At 39.2% G+C, this 20,649-nt stretch overlaps 1 protein-coding gene across 6 annotated transcripts in view; it reads right to left on the bottom strand.

The window, feature by feature from the left end:
- DISP1 (dispatched RND transporter family member 1) overlaps window positions 1-16,133 on the bottom strand; it is a 261,301-nt gene extending 245,168 nt beyond the window's left edge. For 2 of the 6 annotated variants that reach the window (XR_012122729.1, XR_012122730.1), the window contains exons 1-2: window positions 15,776-15,911; window positions 8,340-8,489 (exon numbers count right to left, since the gene is read on the bottom strand). Coding sequence is in view for 1 of the 6 variants with exons in the window: in XM_037008900.2 (XP_036864795.2) it covers window positions 15,776-16,097 (322 nt within the window). In the remaining 5 variants the exon portion in view is untranslated. Of the gene's footprint in view, window positions 1-8,339; window positions 8,490-15,775 lie in introns of those variants that run through there. The other 4 variants (XR_012122728.1, XM_037008900.2, XR_012122734.1 and 1 more) reach the window with 3 other exon arrangements.
- Window positions 16,134-20,649: the final 4,516 nt, after the last annotated feature.

Below are 20,649 nucleotides of genomic sequence, written 5' to 3'. Positions count from 1 at the left end.
CATGGCCACAAAATACGTGTCAATTTTCTAAAATGTAATGGTCTACTAGTCTCTGCACAAAGCTAACTCCACTAATAGCAGGGACGATTAGGGAAGACCAACTAAAAAGTACTCTAGAAATCTTTCCACTGAAACTTGATTTAAAGAAGATGGAAGGAAGAAGTAAGGAAAGGAAGGAGGGGGGGAAGTTCTAATAAGCATACACCAGTTGCACAATCTTCTTTTCATTGCAACGACCACCTCCCCTTTTCCCCCACATCCACTCCAAAGAAAAAAATCTACTTGCAAAGAGTCCTTTGAAACAGCTGCTTGATTTCATGGTCAAGTTACGTGGTTTGTAAGACCTGAAGATATTCAAGTCAGTGATAAACACCAAATTATATGACACACTTGAGGAAAAGGCACAGAAAAATCTGTCTGGAGTTTATATTGGCTCTACAAATGAACGTACTTAGTCTTTTCTCAACAACACCACTTACAAAGCAAGCAATTAATTGTTCCCTTCAAATGTTCATCTTTTCTATTAGTGCTAACGGAAAACCAAGACCAAAAACACTAAATTAACACTGCCTGCTACAGAAATAATGACTGTACAAAACATTACCTTAAACCACTAAAAATTATATATGGAGGAAACATCTTTTCCACTAAATATTATTTTTAACAATGTTTATCTAGTGAGCAAAGAAAAAACATATACCTTACGTAGGTAATCATATTACAGAATTCTATTAAAGAAAACAGGAATCATTGCTCCTACTTTCTACTTCTGGACCCCCTCCTAATATTTATTTCTAGATAAGGACAGTAAGAAAAAAATAGCATAGGCAGAATTTTTATAATGATTTTTTCATCTAAAAATGAATTAAAACACTTAAGGATAACTTCTCTTGACTTTTTTTAATAAAAAGGGGGATATAAAACATGCATACCTCATTTTATTGTGCTTCACTTTACGGCACTTCACAGAGACTGTGTTTTTGTTTTGTTTTTCACAAATTCAAGGTTTGTGGGCAACCCTGCATCCAACAAGTCTATCCACACTGTTTTTCCAACAGCATTTGCTTACTGCATGTCTGTGTCACATTTTGGTAATTCTTGCAATACTTCAAATTTTTTACCATCCTATTTGTCATGGTAACCTGTGGTCAGTGCTTACAGCTCACTGAAAGCACAAATGATGCTTACCATTTCTTAGCAATGAAGTATATTTTAATTAAGGCATGTATATTGTTTTTTTAGACATAATGTTATAGCACACTTGACAGAGTAGAGTTAGTTAAACCTAACTTACATGCACTGGGACACCAAAACATTCATTTGCTTTGCTGTATTGTGATATTAACTTTTTTGTCATAGTCTAGAACTGAACACAGTTATCTCCGAAGTATACCTAAAGTATTTGTGAGCCTGAAATTTAAAAGGAACTAAAGTATGATTATCATCTCTCTGAAGATTATCGAGGCCCTTGAAGAGGCCAAGTCTTCAGAACAAACTTTGCAAAATTCCATTACAAATAAGTTTTAACATGTTCATAATAATTTCAGCTTTAATGTTATAAATCTTCTTAGAGTATTTGTTCCTACTGAGCTTTACACATGGCAATCTGTGCTCAGATCAAGTAATCCTTGGCTCCTGTTTATCTCACTCAAATAAGATGCAAGATAAAACAATATTTAATGTCTCATTAAATGATTTCAGAGTTTTTTTTCTCCTTCACAGGGCAATCAGTGTAAGTCTCCAATAAGGGGAGTTTTCAAAAGCTGTTTTTTTTTTTAAGTTTTTTGGTGCTCCTGGTAGGGGAAGAAAAATATCTTTTCCTTTACCTAAGTCTCAGTTGTCTCTAACAAAAGAGATATTAACAAAATAAAAACTGGGTCTCTAACAAAGACAAAATTTTTAACAAAAGAAAAGCATACAAATTTATTTAATATAAATTTTATGTGATACAGGAGCCTTCATAAGGAAATGAAAAGACAGGACAAGAGGAGTGTGAGTAGTAAACTGGGGGAAACCTAGCAAGGCCTCTTGCTTCACAGTCTCTCTGGTGTCTCTCCTTTTTGGAGATAAGGATCCTCCCTTCCTCTGGGTACAGGGAAGGCACCTCTCATATGAGGGTCTTATGACCTGTTTCAGGGGAAAGTCAAAAAGTCCTTTCTATACCTTCCATTTCTCAAATTCCTTCAGCTTAAAATATTCAACCTGCCACAGTGCTATATTTTGGGGTAGTTTATCCTAAACCCTGTCATTCCTCCATCTGAAACTTTCCCAAGAAGTTTCACAATCCAGAAACTGAGTTGGCAGGCTTATAACCCACTGAGTCAGTCTCAGCCCTGGAAACAGGCCAGTCATTTAAACAGTTATTTCTCATTTCAGGAGGGAATAGATGGCCATCTAAGGTCTCCTTATGTTTGAGAAATCAAGCTTTTAATAAGGGATATTTCTGTGGAAACAAAAGAAAAACAAAGGTTGATGGTTAGAACAAACTATAAACTCAGTTTTTGAGTTCAGAGGGCAGACACCTAAGATTTCTAAACATTGAACTCAAAGCATCTTTAGACAGTACAGTGAGAACAGGCAGTGGCAATCTGACAAATTTCCCTGGTTTGCAGTTTGAATGTCTTTGTGAGGCCACTGAAACGTGCACTTTCTGAGTGGGCCACACAGCAGCAGGCATGAAGGTTGCCCATACATGATCTGTTTTGGTGACTGCTCTGAAATTTTTATCAAGTCATCCAGCCTCAGCTTGCATGGCTTCAGGAAAAGGACAGGTTTAGTTCCCAATGATTCCAAGTCAGAAGGGTGGGAGAAAAATGGGAAATGTTAATTTGGAGAGCTGTAGCCAGATACTGGAGGAAACCAGAAGAATTCAGGATCCAGTCCAATTTACAGGTAGATAACAAAACCTTACAGACAACAAAAGGACTGGAACTTATGGCCCACAGGGGTCTGCTGTAGTTTCCAACTGAAACATTATTTTTCTCTCTATGGTCACCCCCATTTCTGTCAAAGATGATAAAAGACTAATTTGTTTGCAAACTAAGTCTAGTGTCATTAAATTTGGCTTGGTTATTTATGTTAAGTGCAGCAAGAATTGACCATACAGACTCTTTTTAAGTTCCTTTGCTGCAACTTTTGATAAGGACTCTCAAATTAGACTTTTTAAAAGCCTCTTGAGCCTGAGAAGTCAAGCAAGGAACTTGCCACTAGACTATGCCTTCAACAACTATTGATTTGGCTGAATTCCTCTCTTTTTGACATTTCCGAAGTATTTTAGAGTTCCTGGGCCTCCCAGGAAGTAACTTTCCTTACTCAACTATAAGGCTGTAAAACCTTATAAGCCAAGTACCAGGCCAGACTTTTTTCCCCAGAGTTTTATAAGCATTAGCTCCATAAAGACCACCTCAGTTCCTTAAAAGTATCTGGTCATACCTGATTGTATGTATCATTCTCAAATATGACACTCCAGTCAAGGCTTCAGGAATATAAGCAATGTTTTCAATTATGTCCTATTATAAGGAAAACAGATTTTTATTGAATCTATGCAAATAACTATATTGCCATGAAAGTAAAAATGCTCAGCAAGAGTTTCTGAATTCTGGCCCTCCACATAGGGAGAAAAGTAACTGTTTCATCTTTGTTCACAAAGGTGGACTTCACCAAATTGCTGTAAGTTATAGCAAATTGAGAGAAAATGGAAAAAGAAAACATTCAAGAACCATCGACATTTCAAACAAAAAGTCATCAAAAAATTATAATCATCCTCCTAAGGTGATTCAGTCTCACATAATTAATTCTTGTTCCATTTGATCTTGGGTTAGCAGTTTTATGAATCCATCAAATTCTTCATTAGTTTGGAAATTACCCAGTCAACTGGCATGGCCTCAGAGTCATTCAAGTGATGGCCTTATTGAGCATTCTCACCTGCAGCTGACTGTAAACACTTTCAGAGAAGAGCCAGGAGTAAAAAACAGTTATCTGTGAATGACAAAGACTTTAAAATGGCCACAGTTAAAGATCTAGTGAGAGGTCATTATAATCGAGGAAATTTATTTTAATGACAAACTATATTTTAATGTAATTATGACTGACAACATGATGCTGAACATATCATTAATATCAAGGGTACTGACAAATTTCTATGAACTTCATACAATTCTGAAATACTTGTATTAATAACATATAGCCATACAAATATAACCTAAATAAGGTTTATCATCATTTCTTACTTGACAATGCTTCCCACACTGCTTAATATAGCAAATAAACCTAACTAGTTTAACATCTCTCTTCTACAGGGAGAGAGAGGAATCTTTTGAGATTTTCCAGGGGCTCTCTAGGAAATCTCAAAGTTAGTTTAGATCAAAATATTATTTAGAATTTGATTTGGGGAAGCATGTGAAAAATGTCAAAAGGCTTGAATACCTGATTAAATAGGATCACAGATTATAAAATACTTAATTATCTATTTAGCCAAAGTGACAATAAAAGATCCTAAAGAAGGATATAGAAGGTTACACAGATAACAAACCCTTAGTTCTTTTGATATTGAGAAAATTTGGTTTTCTTAAGTAATCAAAGACCTGACAAAGACAACATGAAGCACAGGAAATCATTCTGATGCGACATAAAATCTTAGTTCCCCAGGTAGATTACTTAAATGGCAGAGAAAAATCTTTTTACAATTTCTAAATAAGAGCAGACCAATAATTCAAGAAGAATGTCATTCTAGTTTTGCATCAGTATACTTATGATATTAAGGTTCATCCTTGTGTTTTTTCTCTTCCTATAAATAAATCCATTCAATCTTAGTAGACTGAAAATTCCTTTTCCTCAAAACTTCAACAAAATTTTTTTAAATATCCACCCCAGTGTTTCTCCTACTCTTTTCTCCCTTCTCAGTCTGGAATAGCCAGTCATTCTACTTTAGAACAAATTACTTCTTTTTTCCTTTAACAAAAATACATCCTTCATACCTTGTATACTTTTCCTTATCACAAACACATCTTATTTTCCTTGCATACTTTGTAAATTTTTCTTCTTTGTCCTTATTATTCACAGTACTTTCATTTACATAATTGATAAGAATTTCTAATTTTTTTTTTTTTTTTTGAGAGGGCATCTCTCATATTTATTGATCAAATGGTTGTTAACAACAATAAAATTCAGTATAGGGGGGTCAATGCTCAATGTACAATCATTAATCCATCTCAAGCCTAATTCTCGTCAGTCTCCAATCTTCTGAAGCATAACGAACAAGTTCTTACATGGTGAACGAATTCTTACAGAGTGAATAAATTCTTACATGGTGAACAGTACAAGGGCATTCATCACAGAAACTTTCGGTTTTGATCATGCAATATGACCTATAAACCATCAGGTCAAATATGAATATTCATTTGATTTTTGTACTTGATTTATATGTTGATCCCACATTTCTCCTATTATTATTATTATTTTTATTTTTAATAAAATGCTGAAGTGGTAGGTAGATGCAAGATAAAGGTAGAAAACATAGTTTAGTGCTGTAAGAAGGCAAATGTAGATGATCAGATGATCAGGTGTGTGCCTATGGACTAAGTATTAATCCAGGCTAGACAAGGGCAGCAAGACATCCACGGATGCAGAAGATTTCTCTCAAAGCAGGGGGGGTGAGGTTCTGAGCCTCACCTCTGTTGATCCCCAAATTCTCACCTGATGGCCCCCCTGCGACTGTGCCTGTCTTAGGTTGTTCCTCCCTTGAGGAATCTTACCCGTCTCTGGCTAACCAGTCATCTTCCGGGGCCATACAGGGAAATGTAAAGTTGGTAAGTGAGAGAGAAGCCATATTGTTTGCAAAGGTTAGCTTTTAACAAGAATTTCTAATTTTTAGTAACCCTAATTTCCAGTAAAAACTAGGAAGCAGGCAATTGTGAACTGTCTGCACATCCTAACATTCTGTAAATTTATACATACACTACTTCACAATTTCTAGAGACATATGCTTCCTCTTAGTACAATTTTTCAGCATGGCAAAAGACATGTTTGCTAACAGAACCAAATACTTTTTGTCTCCCTACAGAATTTAAGAAGCCAAAGCAGATAAATTTATGTTCATCAATTAATGTTTCAGTATTTTATTTGAAAATGACCTGAATACTTAATGAATATCCACTATTTAACTTAATTTAGTATAGCTTTAAGGTTTAAAGTTACTAACAAGACTTGGAAACTATTTTTAAGTAGATATATTATAAAACGGTTACTGTTGAAAAGTTCATGTATAAACTTTAACCCTACTTACAGTAACTTACTTGTTTGTAACAGTTATGCCTGGATTGCTCATGAAAATTTCATGGTGACAAAGCCAGTCACCATTTTACCTTACTTTAATTGTTGACACATCAGGCAAGTATGCAAAATACCACAACAGCAAAGAACCTAAAAAGTTAAACATGATTCCCTACCTACTCTTTTCTTTTTTTTACTGTTGTACTTTCTATACACCCAGTAATTCATGTCAATTATACATTTTGTTCTTAGGTTGGATTTATATTTTCATAACCTTAAATATCAAATAGATATAACATAAGCTTATTTAACTTATATGTCTAGGTAGGAAAAAAAAACTGTATGTCTGCATTATATTTAATGCTGACAACTGAAAACATACTTGTTTCTATTTTACCAACATTCTTAAAAGTAGCTTTATTTACCAAAGTTTATCCCAGATCACCTGAACTTAAAAATAGTCTGAGTTATTCCCACACTACAAAGAGTTTTAGGAATACTTAATTTATATAAGCATTCATCTCTAAGCCAATTTAAATAAAACCCCTTTAAGGGATTTTATAAATTAACTCAGTCATACTTTGCAGAGAGAGAAAAATATCATACATATGCATGGGAATATACCAAAGGCAAACAAAAATTTTACAGCTTTCATTCTAAAATTTTAGCCATGTCAGTAAAACAAACTCACTGGCTTTTAATCCACTTTATATTTTTATCTGAATGTGTTTATAGCAAATGAGATAAGTTGAGGTTACCTAGTTGATATGAGGGCTTCTTACCAATATTTTTGAAGGTTTTCAAGATTTTCATTTGCCTTGATATGTAAACTACATTTTAGAAGTGACTGAGATTATTTAGTGTTATCTGCATGTCTCCAAAGCTCATCTGAGTGAGTAAAATATGTCATCAATTTCCAATTAGTCTTTTCCTTTTCCTCAGATAGTTGTTTTTGAGAGACCCTGAGTTTCCAAGACCAGAAGGGGTTCAAGGTCTGGTAGGGATGGATAGAAGAATGGAAAAGACAGAGGCTTGAAGGGGGGCACATCAAAAGATTCAAGAGAACTGAAAGGAAGATCAAAGGTAGCAAAAGGAGGGAGGAGCAGAAGCAATGGGAAGAAAGAGATCTTAGAGGAACCAGTTTGAGATCTGAGGTTTCCCACAAAAGCTAATAAAGTTCCAAATCATCTTCAGCAAAACTGTGCCAACAAGAAGGGAAGTTGACAGAGCTGGTAGAACATATAGTCAATGGGAGTTCAAGAAGGGAGTTCCAGTTGACTTGGGAGTTCCCATGGGAGGACAGGATCATAAAACAGCGTGGGCTAAAAAAAAAAAAGGCTCTTATCAAGCCCTGAATATCAGTTTCCAATCAGGTCATATAGAGCTTTTAAAATATATGTTGGATATCTTATAAGGTTTAAGACAGGACAAACAATAAATATTCCTGGGAGTATTGAACTCTTTTTCTTTTCTAAACCAAAGATATACCTATGTCAAATGACTCAAAACCAATAAGCTTTTACAATGTAAAACCAACAAGCCTTTTAAGGCTCAACCACGCACACAAGATTCTTCCCCACAGAGGGTGCAGAAGACAGTGTCTTCCCGAGATTCATAGCCACTCCCAATGCCAGCGAAAGGCAAAAAAGACCTAGACCACTCTCCCTGAGAGGTGGCAACAGTGGGCAGAATGTTGGCTGAAAATGGGATGCAACCCACATTTCTGTTCAGCCACGTTCTCAGGGCCCCCATCAGACAGTAGGGTATCCACACACACAGATCCAATAACTTGCATGTTGCAGCAGGCAGAAGGCCAAGCCAAGCTTTCAGGACACAAAATAAGACATACAGGAAAATACTAGCTGTCCCTGGAGGGAAAGGATCAATAGTCAGTGGCTACCCAAAATCAAACTCACAAGAGTCACAACTTAAAGATCTAATTTTTACAATTGTTTTTCTCCTGGATTCTCAATTTGGAAGAGAAGAGACTAAGAGAGAGTTTTACCTTCCTCCTTTGACCAGGCACTACACACAGAGATCTGGGAGAGTCACCCAGTAAGAATTCTTACCTTTCATTGACCTCTGTCCATTTTCCCAAAGTCCCACCTGTAGGCTCTGGAGCAAGCGGGGTGTCCCAGCCATCCCTTCATGGTCACTGGAAACTGTAGGGGAGGAAAAATATCTTTTCCCTCTACCCTTCTAAGCTCTTGGCCAGGTCTCTGTAACAAAAGACAGATAAACAAGAGAAAAGCATACAGATTTATTTAATGTACATTTTACATGACACAGGAGACTTCATAAGGAAATGAAAACCAAGGAAATGGTTAAACCTGGGTGTTGTTATATTAGGTTTGACAAAGAGTAGATATAATGGAAAATGTGATAAAATAAAAAGGATTATGAACTAAGAACAGGAACCTTAGCAAGGACTATTCCTCCAGATTCTTCTCGGTCTTCTTCCTTCCTTCAGATAAAGATGATCCCTTCCTCTGGGTATAGGGAATGCACCTTTCACATGAGGGTCTTAGGGCCTGCTTCAGGGAAAAGCCAAAGAGTCCTCTTCCTGCCTGTACCTGTCACTTCTCAAATTCTTTCAGCTTAATATATTCAATATGCCAAGGTGCTATATTTTAGGCTAACATATCCTGAACCCCGTCATTCTTTTCCAAAGTTTATTTCTTATGATTCTCAATGAAAGACTTTTGCCAACTAATAGGAATAGACATGGTAGACTGAATTAAATCAAGTCTTCTCCCTACCCCCTAGGTTCAATGCAAAACACTACAGTCAAGCACAAGGACAACGTGGATTTCTATTTCTGGCAATGCAGAACCAGTGACTGAAGGTCACCTAAAAATACTGAATTAAATATTTTAAAAATCTTTTTAAAATGTATGCAGAGCTAGCTATAAAGTAAGAGAGTTGCTCCAATGGCAGAATAATAAGAAAGCAAGTCTAGAGAGGTGGGTTAGCACTGAAGCCAGCATTCCCCAGGGGCATCTGCACGGTCCTAGTGGCAATGACCTTGATGGGAAGAAGCAGAGCTACAGGAAATGGGGTAACAAGAGGCAAAATGCAAGGGCCTGTGCAGGATAGAGATCCAGAGTAGAAACACCCCCCCCCCACCAGGTGGATAAATCAAACAGCAATTCATCTTACAGCTCAGATGCATGAAGGAATGGCGAGAGGAGGGGGAAAAAAAGGATAAATGCAAAGACAGGATTTACATTTAGACTGAAGTATTATATATCTTAACATTTCTTAGGGTAAAAGACAAGAAATAGAAAACTTTCAAAAGAGTCAGTCAAAGGGTAAAAATGAAATGAGAAAATAAGAAAATCCAAAAGAAGACAAAGTATTCACTATGATAGAACTCAAGCCAAAGCAAGATATTCCTGGGTTCAAATCGTAGCTCTACATGTATTAATTTCAATCACAGACAAGTCATCCACTTTTTAAATTTCAGTTTCTTTGTCTTTTAAAAAGGAGAAAATAATACATAGTTTTTAGCCTAGGATCTGAGCTAACATGCAAGCATGCAATATCTAGCACAGTGCCTGGCACAAAGATGCAGATACCCTCTCCCTTCCCCCTCCATGTAACTATAATCATTCACAGCACAAAGGGCACTGGGTTGGAAACCAGATCTGCCTTCTGATCCTGGTTCTTCTACTCACTGTCTTACCTGGGCAAATCTTTTCACCTTTCTGGGACCAGTCTCTCAAGCATAGATTAGGGGAATTAGATTAAATAAGGTCAAAAATAACTCTCTATGACTAAGATCTAAGAATTTTTAAGGCAAAAAAGTTAGCAAAAGCGTTAACTTTTAAAAACAGGAAAATTGTAGTAAAATCTTTAATACACGTAACATAAAAAAACATGAAAAAAGAATAATTTTTAAATTTCAAGGGGTGACAAAGTTAATTCAATAGTCCATTTCTACTCTTCATTTGACTTATGAATGAAAGCACAGGTAATCCCTTAAAGACTATTGGGCAACAAATACAGACACCCTCTTATTTTAATAATCACTATGTATTATTTTATATACCACGTATTTGTTTAAATACCAAACGTGTTTTAAACACTAACTGTGATAGTCTTTTGTATCAACTTGGTTAGGTTACAGCACCCAGTTATTTAATCAAACATTAATCTCAGTGTTGCAGTAAAGGTGTTTTGTAGACGTGGTTAATATCTATAATTGATTGATTCTAAGAAAGAAGATGACCCTTAACTGTGTCGGTAGGACACATCTAATCAGCTGTAGGCCTTAACAACAAAAATTGAGGTTTTCCAGAGAGAAATTCTTCCTCAAGACTCCAGTATCGACTCCTGCCAGACCTTCCAACCTACCAGCTTGCTCTACAAATTTTGTACATGCCAATCCCCACAATTTCATGAGCCAATTCTTTAAAATACATCTCTTTAAACACACACGCACACACACAGACATAACAACACTGGTTCTGTTTCTCTGGAAAACCCCAACACACTAACACACTGAAAAACTCAAATGGCATTTTTTTTTTAAGTAAGGATTAACAATGTGTTTCTTGTAACCTCTTTACAATTGAAGTATTTTAAATAACTGCTCAGAAGGTTATTTTGTAGGTTAGTACTTCCTACACAATGCCAACAAATTAGCAATGCTGTTATCTCACTGGGGTTTCCTTTTTTAAAATATGTAGGAGGAGAAAGAAGAGTGATCTATCTTACATGGAATTTTTAAGCTCCAAAACTGATTTCAGAAGATTCTGAGATGCAATTTTTTTCTCATTGTCACAGCTACCAGTTAGATGACTCACTGCAAGTAAAGTCACCTGCGCGCCCTGCGATGCTAGGGACAGCTCTACACAGCAAAGGATTATCCTGCATCCTACATGTTTGAATATTCCACCAGAAATACAGGTGGGTAAAAACCCTACTTAAATTTCTAAGCCTTAACATAGGAACACAAATTAACTTTTTCACACTTTTAGTAATCAGTAAATCCTCCCAAAATGTAACTGCTTTGAAAGACAAGGGAAGACTGTACCTAACTCTTCTCTGAATTTACCAAGTCATTCACCATTTTGGAAAATTGCCTCACTGACAGCAATATAATTCAGTGTATGTAAGTACAACTTACTACATAAGTCTGCATTTGAAGCTGTCTCATTCACAGTAATTCTAGATACAGCTACAAAGAGTTGACCACTTAGTGACTGCAATGGGGTATGGGAGGGAGGGGACTTGATAATATGGGTGAATGTAGTAACCACATTGTTTTTCATGTGAAACCTTTATAAGAATGTATATCAATGATACCTTAAAAAAAAAAAGAGTTGACCACTTGGTATGTGTACAGCATACACATATAAAAAATGTATTTTTTAATGATGTCATTTTTATTTCTCCTTTATGTTACAAAACATTATGTTCATTTCTTTGCAGTCAGGTTTGTAAGTAATCACAGCATATCTATGAGTTCATTTCAGGATTGTAAAGGAGGAATTATAAACTATTTGTTTTAAAAATAGTGTTGGATATGACAGATTAAAAATCACTGATCTAAACCACAGACACCTCTTTGGCCCCACACAGACACCTGTGTTGCTCACACTCTTGAAACAAATGTAATGCATTTCTACAGTTTGAACACAACTTTTGAAGCCATTTTACAGATAAAGACTGCATCTCACAATGTAGATGCAGTTTCCTCCTTTCCTCTGTGATGTAATACAAGAAATGGCTGGGAAACCAAGGGCTTAGGACCTCTAGGTCCTCCAGCACATTGCATCTGTCTCTGCAGTTACTTCCACCTGATTGTGAGGAACTGGCAGTAGGTAACTAAAGAACCTAGTCGTCACTGAGGATTCTATCCTGAGTGAGTCCACTTCTGCATTAAATTATGCTATTGAGCTCTGTCCCTTGCTTTACACAGAGCAAGCTCTAGAGCAGCACCCAACACAACAGTGTCCCACAGAACACTGAGAGGGCAGAAATGTCCTTTATCTACACCATCTAATGTGGTAATTACCACATGTGGCATCTGAGCACTTGAAATGTGGCTTAGTGACTTAAGAACTAACTTTTTAATTTGATTTAATTTTAATTAGAATAGCCACATATGGGTTGCCATGGGGAATGGGGCAGGAGAAATAGATGAAGGGTCTAAAGGGGGACAAACTTAATATGTCACCAATAATGGTCATCCTCCCCCACCTGACCATATCTTTTATCCAACAGTTTTTCTCTTTAGGATCTCAAATTAAAAACAACAACTACAACTAATAACAACAATGAAGAGAAAGGGCAATCAATGTATTTTCTGTAGTATTTGCAATTATGAGGTTTATCAATCATATCATTTTAATAGAAAAGTTCATGGGTAATTTAATGGGACGCCTCACTCTAAGCAAAATTGAGTCCATTTACTTAATCTGACCAATTATCATTTAGTATTAAAATTGTTTTTCAAACAACAATAACGTAAACAAGTGGTTCACAGCCATAACTACATGTCTGAAGACTGGACAATCTGCCAGAATGTACGTGATCAGACTCAGCAGAATGGACCAGGTTCCACTAACAGGACTGCAGTCCTTTTGGCTTCTCTGATCCCCTGAGTCACTTTGAAGCCCAGGTCAACTTAGTCACTATGACAGAAATGGTCTCACTGAGCAGAAGGAAAAGGACAGAAAGTAATACTAAAAGAAGGGGTCAACTATGCCTCAGCCAGTCTTGCTGAGGGCCACACCTATATTATAGGCAACACAGCAACTGGATGGTAGGTCAGCAGACCAACACTCTGCTTTGTATCTCCCTGTCCAAAAGCTGTATTCCTCAGCTTATTAATAAGTTCTCCTGATTCTATCAAATGGTATAGGAGGCTTTCTAACTAGCGTATGCTAACTGAGAATGGACTTTAATAATGAAACTCATAATCTGAGAGCAAAAAACCAAAAAACTCAATGTAAGAAATTAGTATTACAAACTAGTGATTAAGGAAAACAGAAAGTTTAAGTGTGTACATATGAAGACAGGGTTTTTGTTATTGCTTTTTTAATAGTTCTTCCAATGCACGGATACATATTTCACTGTAGCAGAAATAAAAATAGTAAATCTGTAAGAATAACTAGCAGTTTGCTGCACCCTAATAAAAAATTGCAGCTATTGGTTAAATGGCAAAATACATCTAAATCCTAAATAACACATAAACTTATCTATAAAAAGCTAAGAAATGTACTCAGCAATCAGAACAAAGAATAAAAATTGCAAAGATTATCCAGAACACAATCGCATTTCAAACATACAATTCAGATGCATAACTAGAGACTTCCTACAGAAGGCTGGGCTCCTGCATTTCAACAACCAGCACTTCCTCTACAGAACTTAGTCTCAAGACCTTTGTCAAGTGCTCTTAATAAAAAATTGCAGCTATTGGTTAAATGGCAAAATACATCTAAATCCTAAATAACACATAAACTTATCTATAAAAAGCTAAGAAATGCACTCAGCAATCAGAACAAAGAAGAAAAATTCCAAAGATTATCCAGAACACAATCACATTTCAAACATACAATTCAGATGCATAACTAGAGACTTCCTACAGAAGGCTGGGCTCCTGCATTTCAACAACCAGCACTTCCTCTACAGAACTTAGTCTCAAGACCTACTTTGTCAAGTGCTCTATCTCCCAACAACCAAGAGAAAAGAGGGAAGAACACATTTTGAAACCAAGAGTGTGTGGAAAAATCAGAACAAGCCTTATCAGAAAAACAATGCTGTCTAATTTAAAGAAATGAGTTTAATACATATACAAAAATCTACAAACACTTAATAACTGTAAAGATCAAAATCACCTTTTCATTTTCTGATTTGAAAAATTATAAAATATGCTCATTTACATATGAAAGGGTTTTGGAGGGCAGTTTTCCTCTTGTAAATATCAGCTGTGCCCCAACCATCAGGAAATTATAACTATCTAACTCAAGCCCAGATTTTCAAGGCCATCAAGAGTTATGAGTTAATACTTAATAATATTGTACATTTGAAATTTGGAAGAGAGATCTTAAGTCTTCTTGCCACACACAAATAAAAAAAAAAAAGAGGAAGGAAGAAAAAAATATTAAGTAGGTGAGTGAGAATCTGTTAGCCTGACGCAGTACTCATTTCACAATGTACATGTTTATCAAATCATACACCTTAAATATATACAATTTTTGTGAAGTATACCAAAGTATTCACAAAGTTGGGGAAAGGGGAAGAATTTATAGCCAGCAGTACACAAAGGCACCAATAAAGATAAAATGTTTACTTGAAGTAGTAGATGTCAGACACCAAATCAGATCTAAAATTTACCTATCCCAATACAGTTTTAGAAATAAAAACTTAAACGCTTGAAATCTGAAACAAGGAAAACAATCATCACTGTTACAGCTCTCTCCAGCTCCCTTAAAGTTTGCAGCAAAACTCCTGTCACTCACCATCTCTTGAAGCTAAAGGAGTCTTCCTAATAACACTGAAGTGAGACACTCTTTATGATATAGATTAGATGTACTTACTAATTGCATCTGATAAACATACATACAATGTAGACAATAACTAAAATTAGTGACTACTACCTCTGGTAATAAAACAAGCCCATCTACTATTCATTGTCCACTAGAAAAGCTAAATGTGCTAATGTGTATATAACAACATATCTTGGGATATCAATATTTTTTTAAACACCAACAGTGGCAAATATATTTTTTTTCCTTGTAGGAGAAGTAAGAAGTAACAGTAAATTCCTAGGAATGGGTAGTAACTGGCTGCACCCTAATGTAAACCTGCCCTTACTGGTTAGCCTGAAAAACTAAACCCCCAATAGGGTAACTCGTAATAAAGACGTGTTAGAAAGCAGGCAGAAAACAATGAACTGTAACTGCAAACATTGACAGCACTGGCTTTCCGTGTAATTACCACCGTAATCCTACAGGCATTTCGGAGTTCATTCCATGAAAAAGAAGTAAAATAACCTAAACTGCAGGGTTGAGAAGATCCCAAAAAGAAAAACTTTGGTGGGCGTGCTTGTATTAGAACTACTTTGAAGCACTACAGGCGTGACAGAGAAATCCTGCCTAAATTGGCTCTGGGTGCGAAGAGTTCAGCTTCTCCCTCGGTCCACCGGGGCAAGCACCGCGCGCCGCCAGCACTGACAGCGCGGCCCCGAGTTGGGCACCGGTCGGCCGGGAGTCGTACTGACCGGGCGGTCAAGTCGCCCTTCGCAGGGCCCCTCAGGGCGCGGACGCCGTTCTAGCGGCCCGGAAGCCAGCCGGGGCCACCTCGCGCCACCCTCGCGAGCAGCTGCCAAGCCCCTCGCCGGACACCTTCCCCCGGGACACCCCGGTGCCTCCCAGCCCTCCTGGCTGCCCGCACGGTTCCCGCGTCCCTCTCCCGCATCGAGGTCCCCTCCCTCAAGCCTGGGTCCCGCTTCTCCCTATGCTCGCGCGGGGAGTCCCGTCTCTCCCGTCCCTACCCGGTCTCCCCGTCCGGTGGCGTGGGGCGGCTAGCCGAGGGGCGGCCACCTTGGGAACCGGCGGCCACCGAGGGAACGCGCGCCCGGGACGCCCCAGCACCGATTCCGACCTACACCCCGGCTTCCGCCTCGCGCCGGAAGGCGTTTCCGCCGGGACCGGAAGTCCCGCCCCTGCCGGGTCTCGGGGGAGTGCAGACAGGCCCCCGAGGGGCACAGGTTGCCGGGGGCTCGCGCCGGGGACTGCGCGGCGGTGCTGGGACGCAGCGTGTGCAGGGCTCGCTTGGGCGTACGGCCCAGGCCGCCCTTCCCTGCGTCGTCCCATGGCGCGGGGCAGTCGGCCTGCCTGAGGCTGGACCGAGCTCTGATGCGCCGGCCCCAGGAGACGAGGCGTCTCAGCGCTGCGCTCGTCTTCCCAGCCCAGTGGAACGTCGCCAGCGCCAGGAGCAGGCGGTAATCACACCACAGGGCAGCACTGCCTCACTTCATGCAAATCTGTACCACCAGCTACAGATCGCTCAGTCGACCACACAGACGAAGGCTCTGGGCAGTGACGGCGCAGAGAACAGCACACCGCCGGCGCGCCCGCGGGAAGCCTCTGGAGCACGTGGACAGGTTCCCAGGAAGGAGCGTGAGCAGCGGGCTGTGGCCGTGCTGCCAGGACAGTGGGCTAGGGACCCGGGCTGAAAACGACGAGAGGTTAGGGCTCTTCAGTTGAGACCGAAATAAATGATGAGTAAGTTAAGGTCAGACAAGGTGAGGAAGGGAATGCAGAGTAGAAAGATGCCAGAAAGTGAGAGTTTGGCTTCATCCAGAAGCTGGAAGGAGGTACAGTCAGGTTAGCAAGGTCTTAGATCATACTGGCAAGAACAAACAGTAAGAGGACACAAGGCAAGATGGTGAAGACTTGCACCTTACGCTTAGAATTTAGACTCTAGACTCCATGAGACAGGGGATCAGGGGAATAAGGATAGTGAGTTACGAGGTCGACTAGAGTAGTTGACCTAGTCATCAAAGAAAAATAAGCACTTGAAAGATCATGAATAGAACATATTACCCTCGAGGGTGCTTTCTCCAATTGCAGTACCCAGAAGTAAAAGCAACGAATGAATACTACAACCCTATACAAGCAGGGTGACCAAGCCTCACAGCCCAGGTTGCCCCATTGGTCAATCACCAAACCAAGAGGCCAGCTGAAGCTTTAGGGAGCGTGGAAACTTCCATTCCAGTGATAGTAAAGAAGACTGTTGCCTCTTACTATTATTTTCCTGGATACCAAGAGAGTGTTTAATAAACACTCTCTTGCATATCAAGCCCCCTTGTCCTTTTTAAACAGAAATAGCATGATGCTTTTTCCTTCATTTCCTTTTCCTTTTACCAGCAAAAGGAAATGTTTCTGATACATGGAGATAAGATTTTGGTAGAAGGAAAGGAAAAATGGACATCATGTAGGAAGTCTGTAGAGGGCATGACATCACCTCTGGCTGGCGAGGACACGGTTTGGGTTCTCCCCCACTGGAAATATTACCAATCCTTTTGTGGTAGTACAGGAAATAACCGAATCATGTCTTTGTAAGAATGGGAAAAAGAGAGTGTGTATGTGTGTTATGATGTATGTGGTATGTGTATAGGGTGGGGGTGTTGAGATATATATGTGTATGTGTACTGTGCCACCAAGAAGTAGAACATCATAGGCACTCCATGAAATGTTTTCGTATAGCTCACCATGATTCCTCTTCTTGCAGGAATGGCCCTAATACACAGGGAAATCCCTTGAATGGCCATATAGGCATGTACTAGTTGCCATGCTCTAAGATGACCAACATCCTGATTTGCCCAGGGTTGAGGGGTATCTTAGGATGCTGTATTTTTTGTGCTTAAACTGGGATAGTCCTGGGAAAACTGGGAATAGCTGGTCACACTATCATGTCCTCTATGTAACAGATTAGTCCTAGAAGGACACATGCTAAACCAGGCCATTTGAACTCTTCCCCCCAGGAATCTTACATATGACATAGGGAAAACACAGAGAGGAGATGGCCATTAGAGCTGAGTCACATAAATGGCAGTGCCCCAAAGAAAAGATGTATTAAACCCTTTGCCAAGGACCCAGGACCTGCCCTGCTTCCTTTGCTTACAGAAGATGTCCCTGTGTGCTTCCAAAACCGTTTTGCTTGACTAGGCAAAGAAGGTGGTTGCTTCTGCTGCTTGCAACCAGAGTAATCTTAAGGAGTGTACCCTATCTCTTTCTTCCATAATCTTCTTCCAGATTTGCTTCCAATCTGCTGAATGATCAGTGAGCCACATGACCCACACTCATTGCCCTAGCAGACAGGTAGGTGTAGATGCAACCCGAATAGGCTAAGAGAGTCTCTCATGCATGGATTTTGGAGTTCACAACTCGTCTCTCTTTCATGTTGAGATAGCAACGTCGTGTGGACCTAGGATTGGGTTAGGCGTGAGCAAGACGTTCAAAGGGTGAAGGAACTGGAGGGCAGAGGAGAAAGATGAGGAGAAAAAGAAGGGAAAAGAGGAGACAGTATCTGACAGGTGGTCATCTTAGTTCCCATCTTACCAGTTTTTGATTCCCCTGCCCTTGTGAGAATCAGCTAAAATTCCTGTCCTGAAGTTCTATGAAAACTCTAAGTCCTTACAGTAAATTTCCCACTTTACTTAGATTAGTTTTAGTAGTTTTCTGTTCCTAGCGATAAACACCAAGACATTCACAAGACACAAGGCTGCCTGCCCACTCAGTAGCATCAGTCTTTTCTTACCAGATCTCTGGAACCAGCTTCTCTTTTTTCACAGGCCAGTGACAGAAGGATGGACACACCTCCACTGCTGTCTGGTCCCCTCGGGAACACTGTCACAGTTACCAGAGAGATTATGGGGAGAATTACATAATGTATCAATCTGGATGGAAACTTTAGAAACCAGATATTGCAAATTTTTCATTATGCAGAGAAGGGAACTAAAGTCCAGCTAAACATAGTCGTTTTCCAAAGATCAAATAGCACATTAGTCCCAGAGACAGAACTCTTTCAAATTATTCTCTCAGTGCAACTTTTCTCCCACAGAAGTCTGGGTAGAACATTGCACTGTCAATATACTTGTAACAACTACCCTCCTTTGTAGTTTGCTCTTAACATTTGATAATAAATGATAGAAGTAAAACCAAAGATCTGTGATGGGTATTGTTAAGAAGTAAATGGAAAGTTTGTAAAACTAAATCAGAGAAACTGATCTGATTTCCATATGGTTCTAAGAGAGTAACTTACAGATTGGTATTAGTTAGTATGGAGTTGAGGATTTCCCTGAGAACAGAGTAGACAAGTGTTATTGAACCAGCCTAGTCTCACTGTAGTTCCTTTGTAAGTACTTTTCTGTAGGTTTTTTTTTTAGTCATGTTATATAAATACATATATTTATATATATATATTTGGTCATAGAAGTCAAGTCGATTTTTGGTATTAGAGGAGTACAGCCCAAAGCAAGTTGGACGAATTTATGTGACATTTCTGGAAAATGAGATATTGGGACTATATTTACAAATAAATATGAACACTGCTGCCCTCTCTCTCCATACCCTTTGGAGCACATCGTTTCTGAGACATCACTGCAGCCCTGGCCAAGGAGCCTATCTACATATGTCATCTAAGTTTCCAGCCCTTGAAGGTCTCAGTGTGGAGGTACTTGGAAATGCCCTCTCCCCACCCATGTCTTGTATCGCCTGAGCTCCCCTCCAAGGAGCACCACTAAAACCCATCTTACAAATACTGTTTGGGAAACACCTCCTTCATCTTCCTGCAGCTCCCTCTCTACACAGAAGGGAGATCACTCACATCTAAGACAGACATAATACCATCCTTATTAGACTTTTTTATTAGTCTTATGCTCCAAACAACTTTCTTATTCTTCCTCTACTAAGCATAATCTCATTCATCTGTTCACTGAGCAAACTAATTCTAAATCCATTGGTAAAAAAAAGACAAAGACTCCTACCATTGTGGAGTTTGCATGCTGATGGGGGTGGGGATAGAAAATAAGCAGTAAAACAATCAATATATGTTAAACATGTTACAGTTTAACATATTCCTTTATTTAACATGATAAGTATTTTAATTTAACATGTTTATTTGACACACTGATATATATTTCAGGAGAAAATAGGGCATGATAGAAGGGCATGGTGGGTAGAGGGGTTACAGCATCAAGAAGTAATACTGGGACAGACGCTTGAAAGAAGTGAAAAAAACATGACTGGGGAAAAGTGTCCAAGACACAAACAATAGCCAAGGCAAAGGCCCTGCGCAGGAGTGTGTAAATCAAATTCTGAGTATGCAGCTCAAGCTTACAGTATGCTCAAAAGTCTCAATTCCAGCCTAGGCTCAGACTGAAGTCCCTGCTAGAATGGTTGATTTCTTTGCATTTCTGTCCCCACACATCAGCCCTGCAGATATTTTTCCTTGGCCAATTGCTCCTTGTTAGGCTTTGCCAGTGGTGGGTGCCTGGAGGCCTGGAGGAAGAGAGACTTGCTCATTCTAGTCTATTCCCATTTTCTGTCAGCATCACCTAAGGCCCTTCACCTTGGAAATAGCCTTGAGGGTCAGTTACCAGCTTTTACCCAACTCCCCAATCCAGCCTCATCAGGTCCCTCAGAATACCAGTTCCAAAAGGCAGCCTCACCTGAGACCCAGGCTCCTCTTCCATAGACACTGCTCTTCCCTGTGTTTCTAGAGCCCTAAAAGGCCTGAGCTGCTTCCTGCAGCTATCTCTCCGTGGCCTCAGAGTTCCCTTTGCCTTTTCAGCTGTCCATCACCCATGTAACCAATTCCCAACACAACTCTTTTTACTAAAATAACTAGTGTGGTTTCTTT

The sequence above is a fragment of the Manis javanica genome, chromosome 11, assembly GCF_040802235.1.
Source record: "Manis javanica isolate MJ-LG chromosome 11, MJ_LKY, whole genome shotgun sequence".
In the NCBI taxonomy this organism is placed as follows: domain Eukaryota; kingdom Metazoa; phylum Chordata; class Mammalia; order Pholidota; family Manidae; genus Manis; species Manis javanica.
The sequence above is the reverse complement of the archived record's forward strand: the minus strand, read 5'-3'. Positions and strand labels throughout refer to the sequence as shown.